Source organism: Elgaria multicarinata, chromosome 3, assembly GCF_023053635.1.
Source record: "Elgaria multicarinata webbii isolate HBS135686 ecotype San Diego chromosome 3, rElgMul1.1.pri, whole genome shotgun sequence".
NCBI lineage: Eukaryota > Metazoa > Chordata > Lepidosauria > Squamata > Anguidae > Elgaria > Elgaria multicarinata.
Window position 1 is genome coordinate 63,703,161 of NC_086173.1, and position 20,629 is coordinate 63,723,789.

General features: G+C 40.7%; 1 protein-coding gene across 2 annotated transcripts in view; it reads left to right on the top strand.

Annotated features, from left to right (window-relative positions):
* The first annotated feature begins 1,288 nt into the window (after positions 1–1,288).
* The window catches only part of MAP2K7 (mitogen-activated protein kinase kinase 7), a 36,169-nt gene continuing 16,828 nt past the window's right edge, over positions 1,289–20,629 (top strand). The window contains exons 1-3 of one of the 2 annotated variants that reach the window (XM_063120509.1): positions 1,289–1,416; positions 6,137–6,184; positions 20,226–20,370. In XM_063120509.1, coding sequence (XP_062976579.1) covers positions 1,293–1,416; positions 6,137–6,184; positions 20,226–20,370 — 317 coding nt within the window. In that variant the 5' untranslated portion in view covers positions 1,289–1,292. The remainder of the gene's footprint in view (positions 1,417–6,136; positions 6,185–20,225; positions 20,371–20,629) is intronic. The other variant, XM_063120510.1, reaches the window with a different exon arrangement.

The following is a 20,629-nucleotide window of genomic DNA, read 5'->3' on the forward strand; positions in this document are numbered from 1 at the left end:
AATCACTAAATTACAACAGAATGTTTGCTGGGACATTCAGTGTATCATAGGTACTTTGTATTACCAACACATAAACCGGACTTTAAAAAACAAGTGATTCCCATTTATATTTCATGAGTCTGAAGCTGTTTCCAAGTTGTGAGTTCCTTATTTTCATTTATTTGATTCACAACTGGGACCTGTGCAGCTGTTCATTTTTTCCTTCCTTCACGTATTTCCCCACCCCTAGTAAAAAAGACAAAAGCAACTGTGGGAAAACATGGGAGGCCTACAAATGGAAGCCAACATCCTCTGGAATCTGTAGAATTCCACGAAAGAGGAAGGATGATTGCACTGTAATAACCTTGCCTGGAAGCACTGGCTGCAGGCGGGTATCACTACCCAGAGCTCTGCTGGGGTCACCGGGTTTAATCCTGAACATGCCCTGCTGGGATTCTGTGCCTTTTACACGGATTCCCCACCCCTTTGTCTTCTCACTGCAGCTGCACTTTGTAGGCTGAATTTATTTTTTAATTATTTTGATATCCTGCCTCTTTTCCATCATGGAACTGAAAAGCAGCATAGAGGGGGTCCTAGTTTTGAGGGTGCATAATATTACTTCAAAATAAAAAAAAATCATATATATATTTAATTTTTAAACACAGTTTCACAAGTAGCCTTAGTGCATTTCCTCTCCCGCTTTTCTTCTTCTGGGACAGCAGATGTTTAGGCGACGTTATCGGAGAACACTCTCCTGCCCGCTGTAAAAGGCTGCAAGGAAGTCTTTTCCCTTCTCAGGAAAACGGGTCCGCAACAGCTGCTGAGAGCTTCCCAGTATTAAAGGGAACAGGGTCGGAGGAAGCAAACGGAAACCCAGGCGCAAGTAGGCGGTCAGATCAGTCTCACAGGAAGTCTCTGTTATGGCCGGAGGGAAAATGGTCGTATTTGGAGCAGTTTAGTGCTGGCAGGTCTCTAAACGTGAGAGGTGTGTCATGTGTGTCATCCTTTAGCAACTCCCAGACATGTCCCTCGTCCTCATCAAACGTTTAATCGAGACGCGCATGCGCATCAGAAATCCGAAACGTACTGCTGGCGCTGTGTAGCTGTTGAGGCGGGCAGCGCTTGAGAGTCTGGCGCATGCGCACGAGGAAATGCCGTGAAGCAAAACAACCCCAAAGCAAACTAGTTTGCGGAGGGAGGCGGCGGCTGAGGTTACGGTGGCTCGGTTGGTTCATGTTGCGCCTGCGTGTTGTGGTGTTTGTGTATTCTGGCTGCGCGGCGGCGGCGCGGCGGCTCCGGGGGAGGGGGGGAAGATGGCGGCGTCCTCGCTGGAGCAGAAACTGTCCCGCTTGGAGGCCAAGCTGAAACAGGAGAACAGAGAGGCCCGGAGGCGCATCGACCTCAACTTGGAGATCAGTCCGGCCCGGGCTCGGCCTAGTAAGGGAGAGTTTGAGAGGGGGAATTTCGGGGGAAGGGACCCTGCTTGGATGACATGGGCCCGCCTGGGAAGGCGCACTGGGACCAGCGGGATTGCGGGAGGAGAACTGCCACGGAGGGGCAGTGGGGAAGGCCTTTCCTGGGCGGGACGGAGGGGTGGGCAGACCACGGGGCAAGGGCAGGGAGAATCAAGGGGCGCTTGTTTACGAAAGAGTGGAAAAGGTGGAGGAGGCCCGAGACCTGTGCACTGGGGCAGGGAAAGGACTGAGGAAAAGGGAAAGAACCGGGGTGCGGGCTGGGTGTTGGACGAAGGTGTGTGGTGTGAGGGAGTATTTGAAAAGGAAATCTCTGCGAGGGACAGAGAAAGTATGGGGTGGGTTACTAGGAATGCCAGGGCTTTCGTGTGTTTATTTTTTAGGTGGAGCTTTGGGAGATCCAGTGTGGAAGGAAAATAGGGGTACAGAAAGAAGGTCAGGAGAACTTTGAGAGCCTGAGAATGTTGTGCAGGTGGATGGATTCGCCTGAAAAACTGTGTCTTGGGACTGTGATGGGATGGCATTAGTGGTGCTCTGAGATCTGTATTCTATAAACACAAGGAATATACTTAGGGTTCAAAGTTGCCATCTGCTTTAGGCAGGAGTGAAGAGCTTGCTCTGTGTTTGGAGAAGAGGCTGGAGCAGAGAACCAGATATAGCCCCTGTTACATTGGAGAAATGAATTTGGGATCATCCTATCCTCACATTTATTATAACGATGTTTCAAAGTTTGGGGTGGGACTAAGAAGACCCTTAGCATGTAGTGGAGAGAGAAGGGTAGTGGAGTGAAAATGCCTTGAAAATGTTTGGTTGTGTGTACAGAAATGTCCCTCCGTGCATCTCCAGGACCAGATCATATACATGGACTAATGTATATTCATTGAAAAGTGTGTGTTGTGCATATAAGGCTTTGTTCTGCAAACTTTTGGTACCAAGGTTATAGGAATTTTTTTATGGGAAAAGATGTGTATACATTTTCTCAGAATAATGGTCAATCATCTTCCTTGCGGAATAGTTCTTAGTTAATATTGTCTTTTGCTGTACCGTCCTCCCTTTTTCCTGGGTGCTTTCTGGTCAATAGTGTTATTTCTGGGACAGCTGTAGAATGGTTTAAAAAGAATCATACTGGACCACACCAGAAGCCTGTCCAGTCCAGCATTCTGTTCCCAAAGTGGTCAACCAGATGCCTATAGGAAGCCCACAAGCAGAGTATGAGTGCAGTTAGAACCCTCCAATATGTGCTCTCTTGCACCTAGAATTGAGAGGCATATGCTCTCTGATACTGGAATTAATATATAGCCTTCATGTCTAATAGTTATTGATAGCCTTATCATCAATGGCAGGGGTGGGTAACATCTGGTGCTTGGGTGCTCCATTGGCTCATCTAGAAACCTGTGCAGGCCACACCCCTCCTCTGTCACTTGCAGAGGTAGTTGCTGCCAAATCCCAGTGATTCCACTGTGAAACAAGGTGCTTAAGGATAGGCTTCCAAACAGCTGTTGGGTGAACTGACAGAAACCCTATTCCATAGCGAGACAGCGTGTGAGGAGAACCATCCCCACACACCCTGTTTCCCTGCAGAATTGTGCACCTGACAGCCTGATAAATAGCTGTCTGTGGATTTGTTTCATCCCCTTTTGGTGGCAATCACTACTTCTTATGATAGAAAATTCCACAGTTCAGCTGTGTACTGTGTGAAGAAGTACTTCCTATCTGTACTGAATCTGCAATATCCCTTTGAAATGTGATGACCAAACTGTACACAGTATTTCATAGTTACACTATGAATTTGTGTAAAGGCATGATCATGTTGGCAGTTTTATTTTCAATTCATTTAGTAATGTTTCCCAACATGGAACCTATCCTTTGTACTGTGGCCATACACCGGATATGTTTCCATTGAGCTCTCAACCACAGTTGCAAGATTCTTTTCCTAGTTAGTCTTCAGGCTGTCAGGGAATCCTGGAATATCTTTACTTCCTCTCTGGGATGATGGCACTGCCCATATATAGGCAGAGAGAGGAAGGATCAGTGACAATACAGTCCTCCCTGTTCCTAGAAATATGGAATAGTGCAGGCATTCAGTGTGGTGACTTAATTTTTTTTCAAGACACACTTAAAGCCTCTTTCATGGCACACTATCTGCTCCAGCAAACAGTTGGGGCATCACTAATAGAATGATTTAAACACCTTCACTGAGAAGATAGTTGGGGGAGGAATTTATTTGCAGTATTTACAGACTGTTCTATGGCAAAGTTCTCCCAATGGTTTAGAAGAAGAAAGACAAGCTCAGTGAGAAGAATATGGGTGAAATAACTGTGGTTATTTCACCCATGATTATAGAAATTTTAATAGAACACTTTTATATTTTGGGACGAAGCTGAGGTTTTACATAAAATGATGACTTTGTCAAAAATGTCATAGGAATTAGTAAGGGTTTGCCCCTCCATTATGATTGTCTAGTATTATCATCAGATGATATTGGACTAGACAAAATATTGAGCATGTTCATGCATGTAAAAATTCCACATAGGCAACATAGAACTCATAACTGAATGATAGTGATGTTGGTGACTGTCAAGAGTCAAAATATTTTCTTAATCCGATTTCTGTTAAGTAGCACATGATTCTAACTGTATATTCTGCTTCTATGAGTAAGATAATCTATTAATAACATTGTAGTCAAGGTGAAATTCCTAGGGTGATAGTGAGATTAACAAAAACTGAATCTAATTTAACCTGTTTCCTGATAAACCAGTAGCCTAACAGGTGGATTAGGATATCTCTGGCAGTAATTATGTTGTGGCAAATTATGGCACTTGGATGCAAGTCAGTCCAAAGTTCTGATGCAAACACAGGGCCCTGAGCAGGCAGAGTTGCCCCATATCCAGAAGCAGATATGTCACTGACAAATAGGAAGAGGATTCCCCTTTAAAGTTAACTAAAAGGAGGAATGTGCAAAGCTCATCACTTCCTCACTGCTTATGATTGAGATATTACCTCTGCAGCAAGGGAGCAACTTCAGTGCAGTCTGGACCTATACCGCTTCAAGTAACAGAGGATTTAAAAGGAGAAGCATATTCAAATCTACTTTATGAACATTTACAAATGTATCTCCTGTTCAAGATAGATTTTACACACTAGCCTCATACTTCAATGGAATGAGGGTCCATCAACATTCTGAATGCAAAATAATCACTTTTGTGGAAGATTCTTTTTTCAACTCTGGTCAATGCTTTCCTTTCTGTTTTATTCTGGATAGTTTACAAAGGCAGTATGATACTATTATTTACTCTATGGGTTTGTCTGTACTCTTGAGCTTCTGTTAGAAAGTACCTGAATTCCACACTGAGTTCCACATTTTAAGGTATAACATATCTTGTTTGAGTGTTAGGTGGGTGGGTGGTATCAGTAATGTACCTTTTAGAGGCTGAAAGTTGAGAGAATGGCTTAAATGACCATGTCTCCATATTTAGAAATAGTTCCAGTTTTAAAGGCAGTGGTCTGTGGTTCAGAGACACCAATGTGTACCTTAGTGAACTCCCTATATGTAAGTGGTCAAGAAAGTGACTCTTTGGTACTCAGACTGATGGGGCAAAACAGTGGTACTTCTTTCTGTACTTTTGTTATTATTAATGTTTAAAAACACTTCCTGATATAAAACACACACACCAAAGCAGTGTTAAACATTAGTAAACTGCTATCCAACGTGGTATGGTAGTGGGGGTAGGTGGGTAGACAAGAAATAGTTGAGGTGCAAGAGCCTGTTATTCTAATCTAAATGCTTGTATGGAGTAGCACGTTTTAATACCTAAATGTAGAAAATATCTCATGGGTGGAAGTTGGACAAAGGTGGATGAAAAAATAAAGTTTTGAAAGGGAGTTCTGTTAATGATTTGAACAACTTGCCAATGTATAAGAAGCTGATTATAAGAGCTCAATTTAAGATAAAAAGAAATCAAGGAGTTTCTTGGTTTTGCTTTTTATTAGTTTATCCCAATTATATTATCTAGTTTAGAATTCTATGAATACATTGCATGTTGGAGGAGCATAGTAATATCATGGGCCTTAAAGCAATCTTTATGCTGAAATGGGGGTTAGAAATATCACAGATAAAAGGTTTCCCGGGCACCTAGGAATTTGAAATACTTGTGCATCGCTAGTTCTTAAATATGTGGAGGTTGGAGCCTGGAATTTAGTCAGCCCTGTGCAATCTTAGTACCTAAACTTTTTCTTAGTACCTAAGAAAAATAATAAAGCTGTCCCCTAGGTATTTTAAATATTTTTCATCTGTGTCTATGATAGTAATCAGGTGGATCAGTGTGTTGATTTTCTATTGAATGGATTCTTTCTTCAGGAAGGAAGGAAGGCCATCAACAGGAATATTGTTGTGCAAGGGAATGGAGTTCTGCAGAGCTTAATGGAACAGGGTCCATAGAATGCATGTGGAGGAAGGACACTACTGCTTCCTTCACATTAGAAGTGCTAAGGATGTGACTTCTGTGGAATTGAGTCTTTACTTGTTTAATGCATCTCATTTTCACCTTGTCTGTCCCCTTTGTTGGTTTCTCACCACCTCCATTCCTTATCCTGAAATTGATTTGAATATGATTTATTTTCATTTTGATGACTTGATTGTTTCTGTTGTGATTTATCGTGTTTTTTTCTTCCTTTTCCCAATCCAGTTATTGTGATCACTCTAAGCCCTGCTCCCGCTCCATCCCAACGTGCAGGTACCAGAACTTTTTATCATCGCAGCTTGGATTTCTTGCATCATTTACTTAATGCTTCCTTCAACTGCATAGAATTGCCACTTGTCTGCTTCTCCTCCAAGTGTGTGTCTGACCCTGCTTCTTTCCCCACTTTGGTATTCTCCTTTACCATTGACCTAGCCTAACTCACCAAGACTGGCTAGGCAAAACAGTACATAAGGCCATGCATGAGAACATGCTTGATTGTCCACAACTGCAGTAGTTGCTTAGCGCCATCCTTTCCTGATGATGACAAAGCACTTTATGAAGAAGGTAACCATTAAATTATGTGTATGTCAGACCTTGCCCTAACAGCCTCCTTTCCTCTTCATGTGCCAGACCTCTCAGGTGGAATGTGGCAGAAATTCATATTGTCATACATTACCCTAGATACTTTTGGGTGGAAAGGCAATTTAAAAATGACAAACTGCATATAGCAAAACAGTGGATCTCTCCTGTGTTAAGTGCAATTGCCTCTAAGGTAGAACCCAGTAGTAAACTGTTAGTTCTGTTGAATACCAGTTTGCTTTAGGGCTGAAAGTCAAGATTTTTCTCTTAGTCAAGGGCAACTCAGGATTTTACAGTAGGAGCATAGTAGCACACCTTAGAATTAGGCAGGATTCAAATGGCTATGAGATATCCAATAGGAAGAGATGGCAAGAAATCCTAAAATTAACAAAGTCTGCGGCATCCCACAACTGTGCGTGGTTTTGATATATTCTGAGGCAAACATTTATATGTATCTCATGAATTAATATGTATGCCTCTCTTCCTTAAAATAACTTGTAGCTGTATTCATAGGTTTGCAGGCAGACTCCTGTCCAAGTATTGCCTTGCCCCAAGCATGCCAAGCTTCAGAGAATGGATCTAAGTATGATTTCAGACCATTCTCTGGATGAATGTTATTCACTAGGATTTTTATATATTTCTGGGTTAATAGCACTAAGTCAGCTTATTTAAAAACTGATGTGCAATGCAAAGGACTGAACTTGTTCATTTTTCATATTAGGGAGAAAATTATTCTCACCTTAACAAGCTGCAACTATTATGAATCCTGGGAACAATCTTAAATTGTAGTTCTTTAATTAGAGACTGATGCTGACATTTTCTTAGCTGTTGTATGTGCATGCAATAAAGATATAATTGCTGCCTAGATATGCTTTAATTGGATAATTTAAAAGATGAAATGATTGTTAGTTTTACTTCATTGGCCAAGAACTTTTACCGAAGAGTTAATAAAATTGAATGAAGTGCATTTTTAATGCTACGCCCTGCATGACTATGGTGATCCCCATCAGATATTAAAAACTAGTTATTGATTTTCTGAGTCTGTCCCTGTTCTTGTGTGGTGGTGGAATCTTCCCTACCGCATACAGATCTATTAGATTAAATTGACATTATTTTCTTAATAAGTTAGCATTGGTGATAGATACCTATTACTGAGACTTCTGAATAAATCAACACCTGGGCAGACTTGTGATTAAAGAATCCAAAATGGTATAGAAGGGATTACACTGTAAATGTTCATATGCCTGCCTTGCCAAATGCTCTTTTTGGCTCACGCAAATTGACTTCTTCAGCTTTTGCCCTGAGCTACTGTAGCTATGCATTGTGAAATAGCTACTGTGTTTTTTTCTACCCTAGAGGCAGCAATCTTTAAGTGTATAAAATACGGAGAGACCGGCATGTCATTTTGTCTCGCAGATGCTTGCCTGGTAGTGCTTTGAAGTCTTTCAGGATGGGAATGTGTGTAATTAGATTACCTTCCAGTGCTTCCCAACCTTGCCTCCCACTAGCTTTTACCTGTGCTTTTGTGCTATGCCACTTGTTCTTTGCAGATACCATCCAGCAAAATTTCTTATCCTTCCTTTAAAAATAGTTATTATTCTAACATTTTCTTCTGTAGGCAGCATATTGACCATTTGTATGACTGTTAGGTTTAAGCATATTGTTACTTTTGACTTGCCAGTATCTTTGCAGCCATCTGAAGTGCACATGGTGCAGGCAGCTAAATGATAACCAAGCCCAATTATTACAAGAGCAGCTCATGGGCAATGTGGTTTGTTTGGTTTTTTACTTGAGGCTGATTAAGTAGAGCCACAAAATCCCTTCTCAGCTTCGACTTTAAAAATGTTTTGTAGCTGTTGTGTTTTCCTAGAAAAGTTAGATCACTGTGCTCCTTTATTGACCTGAAGTCAAAAGGCAAATAATTATTCCACAATGCATTATTTTGCAAGCTATTGAGTTGTCAACTAGCTTTCTCTCTCTGCCACTTGTAAATGAGTGGGATTGGCAAACACATGGATAAAATACATTAGTCAGGTCTCAAAAAAGCATGTTCCTACTCATTGTTCTTTACAATTATTGAGGAGACAATGCTTAGCATATATCTAAAAACCTGACCTTTCTTCTCCTGAAGAAGGTTTACTTAAGAGGGGATGAGATAGTGCAAAGAGCAAATTCCTTGGGGATTCATCTATTGTGTAGCTGCTTTTCTACTCAGTTGGGTCACTGCCATTCCTCTCTATGAGTAAAACGCAGCGGAAGTGCAGCAGTACACAATATCAGTTATTTAAGTGGTACAATTCCATACCTCCTCTCAGATAAATATATTGAAGAAGAAATATGGCAATTTGATGTTTGAATTTCAGAGGAATTCATGTGTTTCACTGCTGGATAAGTGAATCCTTTGGAGATTAAAGCAGCGCTGCTCCTTCCCTCTAGTTCTAGTAAACTTAACAACATTTTAAAAAGATGGATCCCTGTCCCTCTTAGCCTCATTAACCCAATGTTAAGGCAGTTGATGGGCAAATCCAATGACAAGTCAATGAACAGGCAAAAGGTTAAGCACAGAGGTATCAGACCAGTATGGGATCAGGTCAAGGCACAGAATTACCAGACAAGTGGATGGTCTCCAGAAGACAGGTCTGAGGTGTAGCAAAGTTAAAACACGGTTGAGCAGCCCAAGAAGCAGAGTCAAGCACGGGTCCAAAGGTCAGTAGCATGAAGGTTCAATCACAGAGAAACAAGTGTTCAGAGCATTAGAAGCTGAGTTGAGGAGTTTTTCTAGCAGCTAGTAAGTCTAAACTGAAAGCTTAAATGCTGCAACTTCCAGAGCCCCACCCAGGGCTCAGCTACAGTTCATCACAGGTCCTCTGGGAAAAGTCCTACTCATGAGGAGGGCCTTGCTTATGACGAGGCCTTTACTCTGGGTGGCATCCTGTGCCTCTTATGTTCCTATGCCAACATGCTCTAGACTGGATGGATATTTGGCCTCCAGCTCAGATTCTACAGGGGATGTATGGTCCCTAGGGGCCTCATATAGGATTCCTCAGTGTCTGTCAATGCTGGAGGATCCAGAGTTGCTGGGGGTGTCAGTTTCCAACAAGTCATCCTGGCCTAGATCAGGCATGATAGATGGGATCGTAGGAGTCCTCATTCTTTTAACTGCTATTTTTAAAAAATCCCAGTCCATGAGAGAATGCCTAGGAGTATATCATAGAAACTACATTACAATTGTATTGTAATAGTATTACTAATGCTATGATCACAGATTTGGAACCTGGGCATGCATTGTGTGTGCAAACAAGCACAATATTCTAATCTGTAGCTCTTGTTGTTTGAATGATGACAAGAAGCTGAGTTCAATTATGGCATTCACACACATTTTTCTCTGTAACTTTTTCACACTTTTAACGTGTTGTACCATACAGCAACTGTTCATAGAAAAGTTCACTCCAGTCATGCATTCCAAACAGAGAGGAGAGAGGTGCAGGGAAATTCAATTCAAGGAACCTTTTTGAAAGCACATAATCAGAGAAACTGCTTTTGCCTAACAGAGCTTCCTATTTAGGAAGTGCAACAAAACTAGGGAAGTATTCTTATAGTACTCCCATCTAAGGGACTTCAGGCAGCTTGTATACTTTTTTGAATGTAGGCAAGAATACAAGTTTGAGTTAATTCATCCAGCATTGTCATACAACCACCTTTTAAGGACAACAGGCTGCATTTCCATTTGGGATAGGTAATAGATTGCTTTGCTTTAAAAATGCACCAGGTTTTGCTGGTGAGGCTGGGGTTTAAGGAGAAAGAATGGAGCTGCTAGCATTAAAACAAAACCATCTCTGTACTTGGTTATGGTAGGCAAATTGCCAGAGCATAAAGACACAGGGCCCTGTTTCTCTGCAGATGACTAGCACCTCTGTGTCAGTGCTTTAGTTCGTTCTTTCATTCAGATGCTGTCTTGGCCTGTGCCCACTTAGCTAAACCTCTAGATCACAAGATGACTGAACTATCAAAGGCCTGTAGTTTTAAAAGGCCGCCAGTTGCTCCCTGAAAAAAAGATTAGGAAGTAGTTGTCATCCTATAAAATGTCAGGTTGTGGATTGAACTTATTTATTAAAATATCTATCCCCTCTTGGCAATGGGGGAATATCTGTTTCCAAAATGTTACTGCATAAAAAGAGTCATACTGGACTCTTACCTTGAATCAAAGTGCCTTTTTAACTTGTCCGCTATTTTCCACATACTTGATTGTTAAACATTAGTTCACGTAAAACGTTGATACAAATCCTGTATTACTCTAGAAGATGGAATATGCTTGCCTATTACATTCCTAGTCCTTTGGTTTAGTGATATTTACTGTAGGTTGAAAAGGTTGCCTAGGATAAGACACATTTTGCCCCGTGCTACTTGTATTGCTGTTCCATTTTTCCCATGTAATGTTTATTTAAAATGTTCAGCTAGAAAGCTAAAAGGAACATTAAATCTAGCCTTAGTTTGTTTTCTTCTCTTTGTTTATGAGTGGCATTCCTTGGCCCTCATTCGTCATCAGACCTGTGTTTCCTTGAGTGGCACTGCAACTGTGCAATAAGTGTCAGGAAGGGGCAGGAACAAATCTTTGTCTCTAAAATACATCCCTTTAAAATGTGGCAAATATACAGTTTAGCAAGCTCTTGTTTTAATTCTCAAGGATTCATGAATACCAATTTGTCTGGATAGCTGAAATGCCAAAAAAACAAAAAACACAACCAAGGGCAAAGGGGTGGAACAAAGGCTGTAGTATTTAAAAACCAAAATCTGACGTGTTTTGGTCCCTAAGGGTCCTTCCTCAGGGTAATCCTAAATTAGCTTTTATGACATATCTATTGGGGCTTTCCTTTTTGGCTTTTGGATAGCTGAGATGACTTTGCATATGTTTCAGTCTACTCTGAGAGAACTTGATCTTAAAAGTGATTGGGAATTACCCACACTGCATCATGGGTTGCATGGGCAGAGTTCATTTTCACCTACCCTACAACTCATTCTGCAAGGCGTTGTTGTAGGGTGGGTCAAAATGTACGATGCCTGTACTGTACACCAGGTTTGGATGACACCGCAAACCACAGCGTGGGTAATCCCAGTCAAGGAACCAGTGCTGTTTTTAATAAGTGCTGAGTGTTCACCTTATGAATATTGAGTGTTTTTAATTATTAAAAATAACAAAACATTATTTTATAATAATATATTTAATTATTAAAAATATCCGTCATAGTACAATTACAAGACATTGTCAGAAAGTTGCAGGTTCTGAGTCACACTTAAAATGCTTGTAAAATTCAAATATGTTTTCTTAATAAGAAATATTTCAGTAATATCTAAACTGTTCCATGCATCTCAAAGTGTTTTGAGGTTTGTCATCCTTTTTTTTTTTACATATAATTTTTTGTTTTATTTATAATAGCTATGGTAATCATAATACCCATTCTTTCAATGTTGGTACTTCCCTAATTTTTCAATATTTACCATAGACTAGTGGATACTAACATGTAAAATGGCAGTATTTCTTTATCCCTTGGAACTGATCCTTTCAAATATATCAACATACATAATTTAGGATCCAATATCAAATTAACCTTTAAGGTTTTGTTGATCGTATATAATATCTGTACCCCAAAATCTCTTTACTTTTTTACAAGTACACTGACAGTGTAGCAGACCTCCTTTTCCCTACCAACGTTTTCAGCATTTATCATTATTTCTATTGAATATTAAGGCCACAATCCAATGCATGTTTAGACAGAAAAAGCCCTACCACTCCTAGCATGTTAAGGCATGCAACAGCACAGAATTGTGGGTATACATTTCCAGCTTCCATTATTTTCATTGAAGTTCTTTACATTTGTTGTTGCATAGTTGGACATGTTTAATTGAGGGCATGTCAAGAATGCTGGTTAGTTACTATTTAACCTGTTACTGTACGTGTGATTATTTGATGCATACTTAAATATCCAAATAATTAAATCACATTAAATTCCCCTCCTCTTTGTTTCGAGAAAGTATTGGCTCATCATGCTGTGACAACCACCATGTGGAGCTATTTAAAGTCGTATTAAGGGAGTGTATCTAAAGTTGCAATGTGGGATATTTATACAGAAGAAAACATGGTTATACCAAGCAATGCCTGGCATCTTTCGCACGAATAACTAGGTGTATATGTTCTTACAAGAATAATTCCTGTGACTTAATACCATTAGATGAGAATTGATCCTTAACATCAAGGCTGTGTTTGGACTGTCTCAGCGAGGGAAGAAGCCATAATGGCATTTTCCTGCCCATCTCTGTGTGTGCCACATGTGTGCGCCCAAGCCCATAATCTGCATTATTCCCCATGCTGCAGTACACATTGATTGGTGTGTTAAACCTGGCTTCAAGTCTGGTTAACCACTGTTATAGAGGGAAAGTTAGCATCTGGCATGGTGTAGCCTGTTTGGTTTAGCCATCGCTATCACCATCATCTTAACTGATCTAGGAAGATGCAGAAGATGTAAGTTGGCTGTGCTTGCAGTTATGCATCTCCTCCTATTCCAGAAGTCCTGACCGTGGTCATTCAGATTGGAATTTACATTGAATTCAGTCCCTGCTGTTCTGGAAAGGCTGTGGGTCATGTCACATACCTAGCAACCAAAATCTCCTGAAATATCTCTGGCAAATATCCCAGTGCCAGCAGCCTCAACACTGTTTGTGTTTTTTATATGCTTTCATCCTGTGTGCAGTACCTGCCTATGCCCATTAATAGAACCTTCCTGCTTTGCTCTGCTTCGGTTTTGGCTTTCTTCCATGTCCTGTCTTCCTCCTCCCACTACAGTTATTTTCTTCCCCTTTAATGTAATCTTTTCCAGTCATGCACTGGAGTAATTGACCTTTTCAGCAGCATGTTTTTCTCCTTTGCTGTGGATCACCTTTTGGCAGATGGAGGCTGATAGGTTTGCATGATTTAGCTGTAGAGTAGCATGCAGGCTTCTTGGACTGAGAGCTTGAGTGCTATAAGAATGTATTTGTCCTTGACAGATATTTAATGTATTTACTTGGATGCGAAGGGAGGTAGTGTGGGTAGCAGCTAGATTATTCTTTGCAGTATTTCCACAAGCATTAACGTTTGTTTGTTTTTTAATTAGTGTATTAATATCTAACATTGATGATTTAAATTTTTATGCTCCTCTTGTTCTGCACAGGATGATTGATAATCCTCTGCATTCATGGTGAGCATGTCCGTCTGCTTCCAGGCAGAACTCTGCTGCTCTCCAGAGGGCTCCTCTCTAATAGGGCCATGCCGAGTAGGACAGTTCAGTGGAAACTTTAACCGACTCAATGACTTTAACCCAAGAAGCTGCTCACCATCTTTATGTGTTTACAGAAGCATCCTAACTGTTCTTGGATTTGGAGAGGCTACATTTTTAAAATTGCAGACTTCCTTAGCTCTCTTAAGGCCACTGAAGCTAGAGGGAACATGTACAAATTCACAATGTACCCCTGTCTTTTTATTTCAAAGACTTGACTCTGAGAGCCGTTTCATATGTTACAAAGAGCAGCATAAGAGGATGTGAAAGTCATTCACACTTCTACTGTAATGTGAGATCTTTGGCCTCACTTCCCTCTGGAATTCATTTATGCCACTTAATTGGCCATTGGTTCTAGCTTTGAGTTTTTTTAAGACTGGGGTTGGCAGACTTAGGCTGGTGATATTATCTTCATTTAGTAGAGCTAGTGTGGTGTAGCGGCTAGAGTGTTGGAGTAGGAATCCGGAAATCTGGTTTCTAGTCCCCACTCGGCAATGGAAACTCACTGGGTGACTTTGGGCCAGTCACAGACTCTCAGCCAAAGCTACCTCACAGGGTTGTTGTTGTGAGGATAAAATGGAGAGGAGGATACTGATTCTGATTTAGTATCAGAACTGGAGCTCACACACCAATTCTTTAACACAGAAATCTATTCTTGTGTTCCTGCAAGTCGTGCCCCCACCCCAATTTAGGAGGTGGAAAGCCTTTTTGTTGTCACTATTTTTAACTTATTGGGCGTTGGGAATCCTTGTTCTGATCCATTGCAAATCATCCAGAGATCTACTATTACGTTCCAACCTACCTTCTGCCTGCATCTTTATTGGAGTATAGACACAGTCCTATTTGTCCTTGCTTGTTTGGGCAAATCAAAGAGTGGGTAGCCTCTAACTATATTGTTACTCAGAGGTTCTAAGGTATGGACCATATAATATGGAAAATGTTTTACAAAGTGAAGCTAGAAGTAAACAATTGAGATTGAGGCTTTGTTCCCTGGTGGAATTCTGATCTGTGTAAGGCTTAGAGTAGGGGGGCACATGAATAGTTCACTACAAATATTTTTTGCCCTAAAATTTATGAAAATTATATTTAGTTTATTCCAACATATGTTCGTTGTAGTCATGAACCTGCCTCTCCCTTTTTCTTTTTTGGCACCTGACTCATTTTGAGATCCAAAAAAATAATTCATTAGCCCTGATCCTGTAACTGCTCAAGAGAATATTGTCTGAATATTTTTTTTTATCACTGCATAAATGTAGACATTATGCACATCTTTAGATGGCTGCCATAAATGTTTGAGAATAGGACCTTGGAGGCTTAAAATACTATATTCCAATAAACTTTTGAAATGGCACAGGTCCACAGTGTGAATTTTTCTAGTGCTGATTTTTGAAGTGAATGGATTTCCCTCTAAATGCAGAGTTCTATTAACGAGATTAATTGCTACTGCACCTTGATTTTAAATTTGTTGTTGTTTATTCGTTCAGTCGTTTCCGACTCTTCGTGACTTCATGGACCAGCCCACGCCAGAGCTTTCTGTCGGCTGTCGCCACCCCCAGCTTCCCCATTTATAATAATGCATACTCTTTCTTTAGCCTATTCTCTCCGGGGCAGGAAAAACAGCCAAATAAAAAATGAAGAAAAGAAACCAGCTAAAGGAATAAATGCATAATACACTCAGAATAAATCTCTCTTTAGTTAAATGGGTGGAGTCTCTGTGTTGTTCCTGAGCAACCTGTTCCACAGGCCTCATCTTCCAAGATAGGTTGTGTGACCAGGGAAACTATTGTATAGTTGTTAGGCTCCTTTGAGTCTAAAACCTGTGCAATGGAGTCTGCATACTTATGAGAAAATGTTTGCAATGTAGCTATTCTATGAGCAAGTAAAAAGTTTCTGGAAAAAGTGAAAACCAAACAGGAGTATTGTTATGTAAGATAAAGTCTGCCAAATTAGTTTAACCTTGTATGGGCTTCAACATAGTTGAAGGTCCAACTTAGCATACAGCTTCCTCTATCATTGAAGAACTACAAAAAACCCAAAAACTTTCCCCGCCTCAGTAGTAACATGTGCACTTCTTCTAAATAGTGTTTATGTCCTGAAATGAGCAAATAGTTAATTGTTCTTCATATCTTGCAGGTGGAGAGGATCTAGAAAGCAGAAGCACATATGACACTTTTATGCTTCTACCATTGATTGGCCCGGTCTTGATTTGGGTTTTGCTCTGTACTTCTGTAACCAGCTCTTGCATTGTTGTGTATCACAATGAGAGTATTCTGCATGTATGGCTTTGTGTAACAGGCCTAGTTTTCACAAAACAGCATGTGTATTAAACCTGTGTCTGGATTGTACCAGTTTAGATTTTTAGGTGTGGGCTCATATGATTAAGTGCACTTATAGAAAACTGCATGTCAGGAAAGAGGATTCTCATCTAGACTTCTCCTGTACATACTAATAGTACCTGGGTTTTTTTAAATCCTTGTTTTAATGAAAGAGCATTCCATTATGAGTCCCTACCTGTAGTCTGAAGTGATACGATCCAATTGCAGGTTTCCCGCATCTGCTGTTTATGAGAACTGGGCCATAACTTTAAAATTAATTGTTGTTTAGCTGGGCCCATCTGTAAATTCTAGATTTTAAGTAGCTAAAATTGAACCCCTTTTAGATTCTTGTGCTGCGCTTTCCACAGAATTGACCCTAGTGACTCATCCTATAAACTTTTCATAGGAAATGTGTTCTTTTTACTGTTGCAAGAGAATGTCTTAAGAGGTAACAGTAACGGGTTTTACTGTGTGGTATTTGTAGCATCTATTTTAACTCTGGTTATACCTTTGCCTTTCTTTCTGATGTTAAAACAAGTTGTGGTTTTGAAAATTTTAGGTTCATGCCTTCCTATCCTTTTCCTGTAAGTTTGATTTTCTTTTTTTCTTTCTTTTTTTCTTTTTTGCTTTCAGGTTATGTTAAACACTCATTCAAACAAGATAATCCTCAAAACTGCAATGGCCTCTTGAGAGTTTTCCTGTCTTTAGTAATGACAGCAGATGCCTTTAAAACATTTTTTCCAGAAATAACCCGCTCTCCTTAATTAATTTTCTTTAGTTTTTCTAGCCAAGGGAGCTTCCTTTGTTGAAATCAGCTGATCTGCACTCAATTGTTTTGATATCCTTATCTGCTTGCTTTCCCTAAAACATATGCATTAATGTTTTATGGTCACTTTCAGCAGATGTGGCCATCAACTTCATATTTATTAGTTTTCAATAACTGGGGCTACTTAAAGAGGAGGTTTCAGTAGGGATATGAAAACTCCTTACTCTTAAGTTGAAGGTCTGTATTTAAGTTCCCCTTGGTGTTCTCTTCATCCAAATCTTCTTTTCAGCTTTGCCACATGCTTCATGCGCCACACTGTATGTTACAATGAAAGGTTGATGCGAGTGTCAAGAAAATCCAATTAAAAGCTCACCACCCAGGATCACCCTGGATAGCCTTAGGCAAGCCTCAGCACCTTTTCCCCAATTTGTAATAATAGATTGTGGTCTTAAAATATATGGGGCTGCAATTCTTTTTGTTATCTTAATAGAGTTTCTGTGTTTTTATTTTTAAGTTCCTTGGGTTATATCCAGCTGGAGTTCTTTGATCCAGCAATGACTTCTGTTAGCAGACTGGGGAGGGAGGTGATTTTTGGTGATTTCACCCTCCACCTTGCAACGCCCCCCCCCCCATGACAACTCCCACACTGTTTGAATGGTTCTCCATCCATCCATCAGATTGCAGTGGGTGGGCCTGTGGGGCTGCCCTGGAGTGTTGGGGAAATCCTTTGAACTAGTGTGCGAAGTGGTTTGGCGGATTGCAGGACAGAGAGGGAATGGCTAAAAATGGCCTCCCTCTCCATTCCACTAATGGAATCCTCTGCTGGAACAAGAGCGTTCCATCTACCGATTGGATGAAACTCCTGCTTCGTTTAGGTCAGGGATGCACATGCATCTTGGTCCCAGGGCCAAGAGCCAAAGAACTGTGAAATTAATTCTGAGAGGCTAAGGGGCCACTTGCCTTGCTTTCTTCAAAGAGCAGTTCTCCTCCTCTCCCATGTCACAGGATGCATTGTTTTTGAAGCCATGGAGAATTTCAAGAGCAGTTTCTGGATTTGATAAGGAAATCAGATGTTCAAAGCAAAGTCAAATTCTACTGGATTGGTGCAAGCTCTTCATATCTCTTTATATCCCAGCACAGAATTTTAGCAAGCATGGTGAATTGCATTTCAAACCGTTAATGCATGGCTGACACAGACAATCTCTTGGTGAGACTTGGGGATACTCCCATTATGGAGGGTGGGTACACTTGACAAGTATTCTCTTGGTGCAATTGTATTTTGAACCGTGGTTGCTGTGAAATCATCACTTGTGCCCAAGTACCAGGAGATGTGCAGATACCTGGAGATATGAGAGGGACATCAGTCTAGTAGCAGAAACCTATGGTAACTGAATGATACATTCATGGCATTTATTGCCAAATGTTTCTCTGCAACTTTGAGGGGAAAAGCATAATCTTAATAAATCTTGTTGAGCAACCTCAACTTTTTCAGTGCCAAAGCCATTATATGGAGGCTAGTATTTCTGCTTTGGCAGTACAGACCTGGGCTTTTTGTTGAGGAAGAGCTTCGGCTATTGGGCGGTATAAAAATGTAATAAATAAATAAATAAATACACAACTAAGGCCACTACTAGGTGATTAAAAGGACATTGCTCCTGTTCCATTTTTAGAAATGATCTACGACACAAGGAATATGAGTTGCAGCATAGCTGTTACATTGCATTCTGCTTGATTGAATGAGACGTTATTTAGCCTGGGTCAAATGGAAGTGAGTTAGGAGTTAGCTGCACTTTGGCAGCTTTCCATGCTGCATTGTCCAAGTCTTTCCCCTATCTGAATAGGTTAAAGCCTATTCAGATAGAGGAAACAAGACCAAATCATTATTGGAGAGATGAGAAACATCTTGTTGTATACATAGCGTTGCTGGAAAAACATCAGTTCTAACCATTCAGCTACTAACCATTGTTTCTAAAATCTATGCAGCATGATTTCCTGTACTGGCTTGCCTTGAACGCTCCCAGTATAATGCAATTCTGCGATCCAGTTCTAGGTGTTCTTAAGGGTTCCCTCTTTTAGATGTATGTCTTTTTTAACATAGAAGGTTGCCCTTGGAATGCTCTTTTCAGCATTAGCAGAGACCTCAATCTAAAAATGCTTGTGCTGAGATCAAGCAGGAAGAATGTTCCTGGGTCTAGTTCACAGAACTCTTACCTCTGTCCAGTGCCAGTACAAGTACTTGGTCGAGAAACCAAGCAAGAAGAACAGTTCCTCTGTAGTTCCTGCACCTGGCAGATGACTTATCAGGAGCTGGTCTTTGTTTAAAACGGAGCTGAATTTAAATCAAACTTGCTTTCTCTCCAGATCCTTTGTTCCACTTAGGTTTAAATCTTGCAAACTCCTCACCCAGATATTATCTATGCATTGATACTGTATCTAAAACAGATCACCTATGCAAGTTTATATACTAGTGTTGCTCATTCCCAGTCTATAGATCCCTAACATGCTAATGCTTCATGCATAGGCACCAACAACTTGATTTAACCATGATATTTGCTATGTACATCCCCACATGAGTAACATTTGTTTACCTGGCATGAGTGCACTGTATTAGAAGGACATGTTAGATTCCAACCACTCATGGTCCTTCTTCAGAATCCATCCACAAGGAGCTCCATACCAAATTAGTACATGTGTAAGGCTCTTAAAGAAAGGTGACTCTTAAATTTAAGAGTAGAATATGATGGGAAAGGGCAGTGCCTCTCTATTAGATGTTGGTGCTGCTTTCACTTTATGATCATGTTGTTGCTTAAGCAGAGACCTTCAGAAATTGGATTAATTGAATACTGATTAAACTCATTTTGAAATAAATTGCTAAGCTGTCCCATTCAAATTTAGGGAGATCTTAAAATGATCTTTAATGAAAGTTCAAACAACGAACACACCATCCATTCTTTTCAAAAGAAGGAGTAGACATAATGTGAATGACTTCAATTGCTGCTAGGCTTTAAGGCGCTTTTCAATTCACACTAGCCCTGGCTACCCTCATGGCAGTATGGGGGAAGACCTGCATTCTGTGCTAAGGTAGAAAGGCATGGTTTTCATGCAGAGGATTTCACTGTCCAGAGGGAGCTGTGGGATTTGAGAGCAGGTAGGAGGGCTGCAGTACAAAGCTTGCACTTCAGAAGTCAGGGTAATATTGGACTTTTTCTTATGATTGATAGGCTGCTTCCCCAGCACCCCTACATTCAACGCAGAAAGTCTTAGGCTGCAGAAGGATCCAGCTTGAAACCGGGAGTCTAAGTACTGCTTACCTCTTTGTCTGACTTTTCCTCTCTTCCTCTCAGCATTGCAGCTTCCCTTAGCCAATGATGGCAGCAGCCGATCCCCCTCTTTGGAGAACTCACCCCAGCACCACACTCACCCATCACGCCCCCGAAACATGCTGGGCCTGCCTCCTCAGCCATCATTCCTCCCCCGGAGCATGGAGAGGTAAGCAGAGTTAGAGTAAATTAGTCTAAAACAACTGGAAGGCACCAGGTGGGCAGATGGCTGAACTAAACCAGTCTTTGCTGTGGCCTGCAGTGCATTTCAGTACGGATGAAAGGAAGCACTTTTTACTCACTCAGCACATAGTTAAACTGGAGTTCGCTGCTACAAGATGTAGCGATGGCTACCAATTTGAGTGGCTTTTAAAGGGGATTAGACAAATTCATAGAGTATAAGGCTATTGATCGCTACTGGTCCTGAT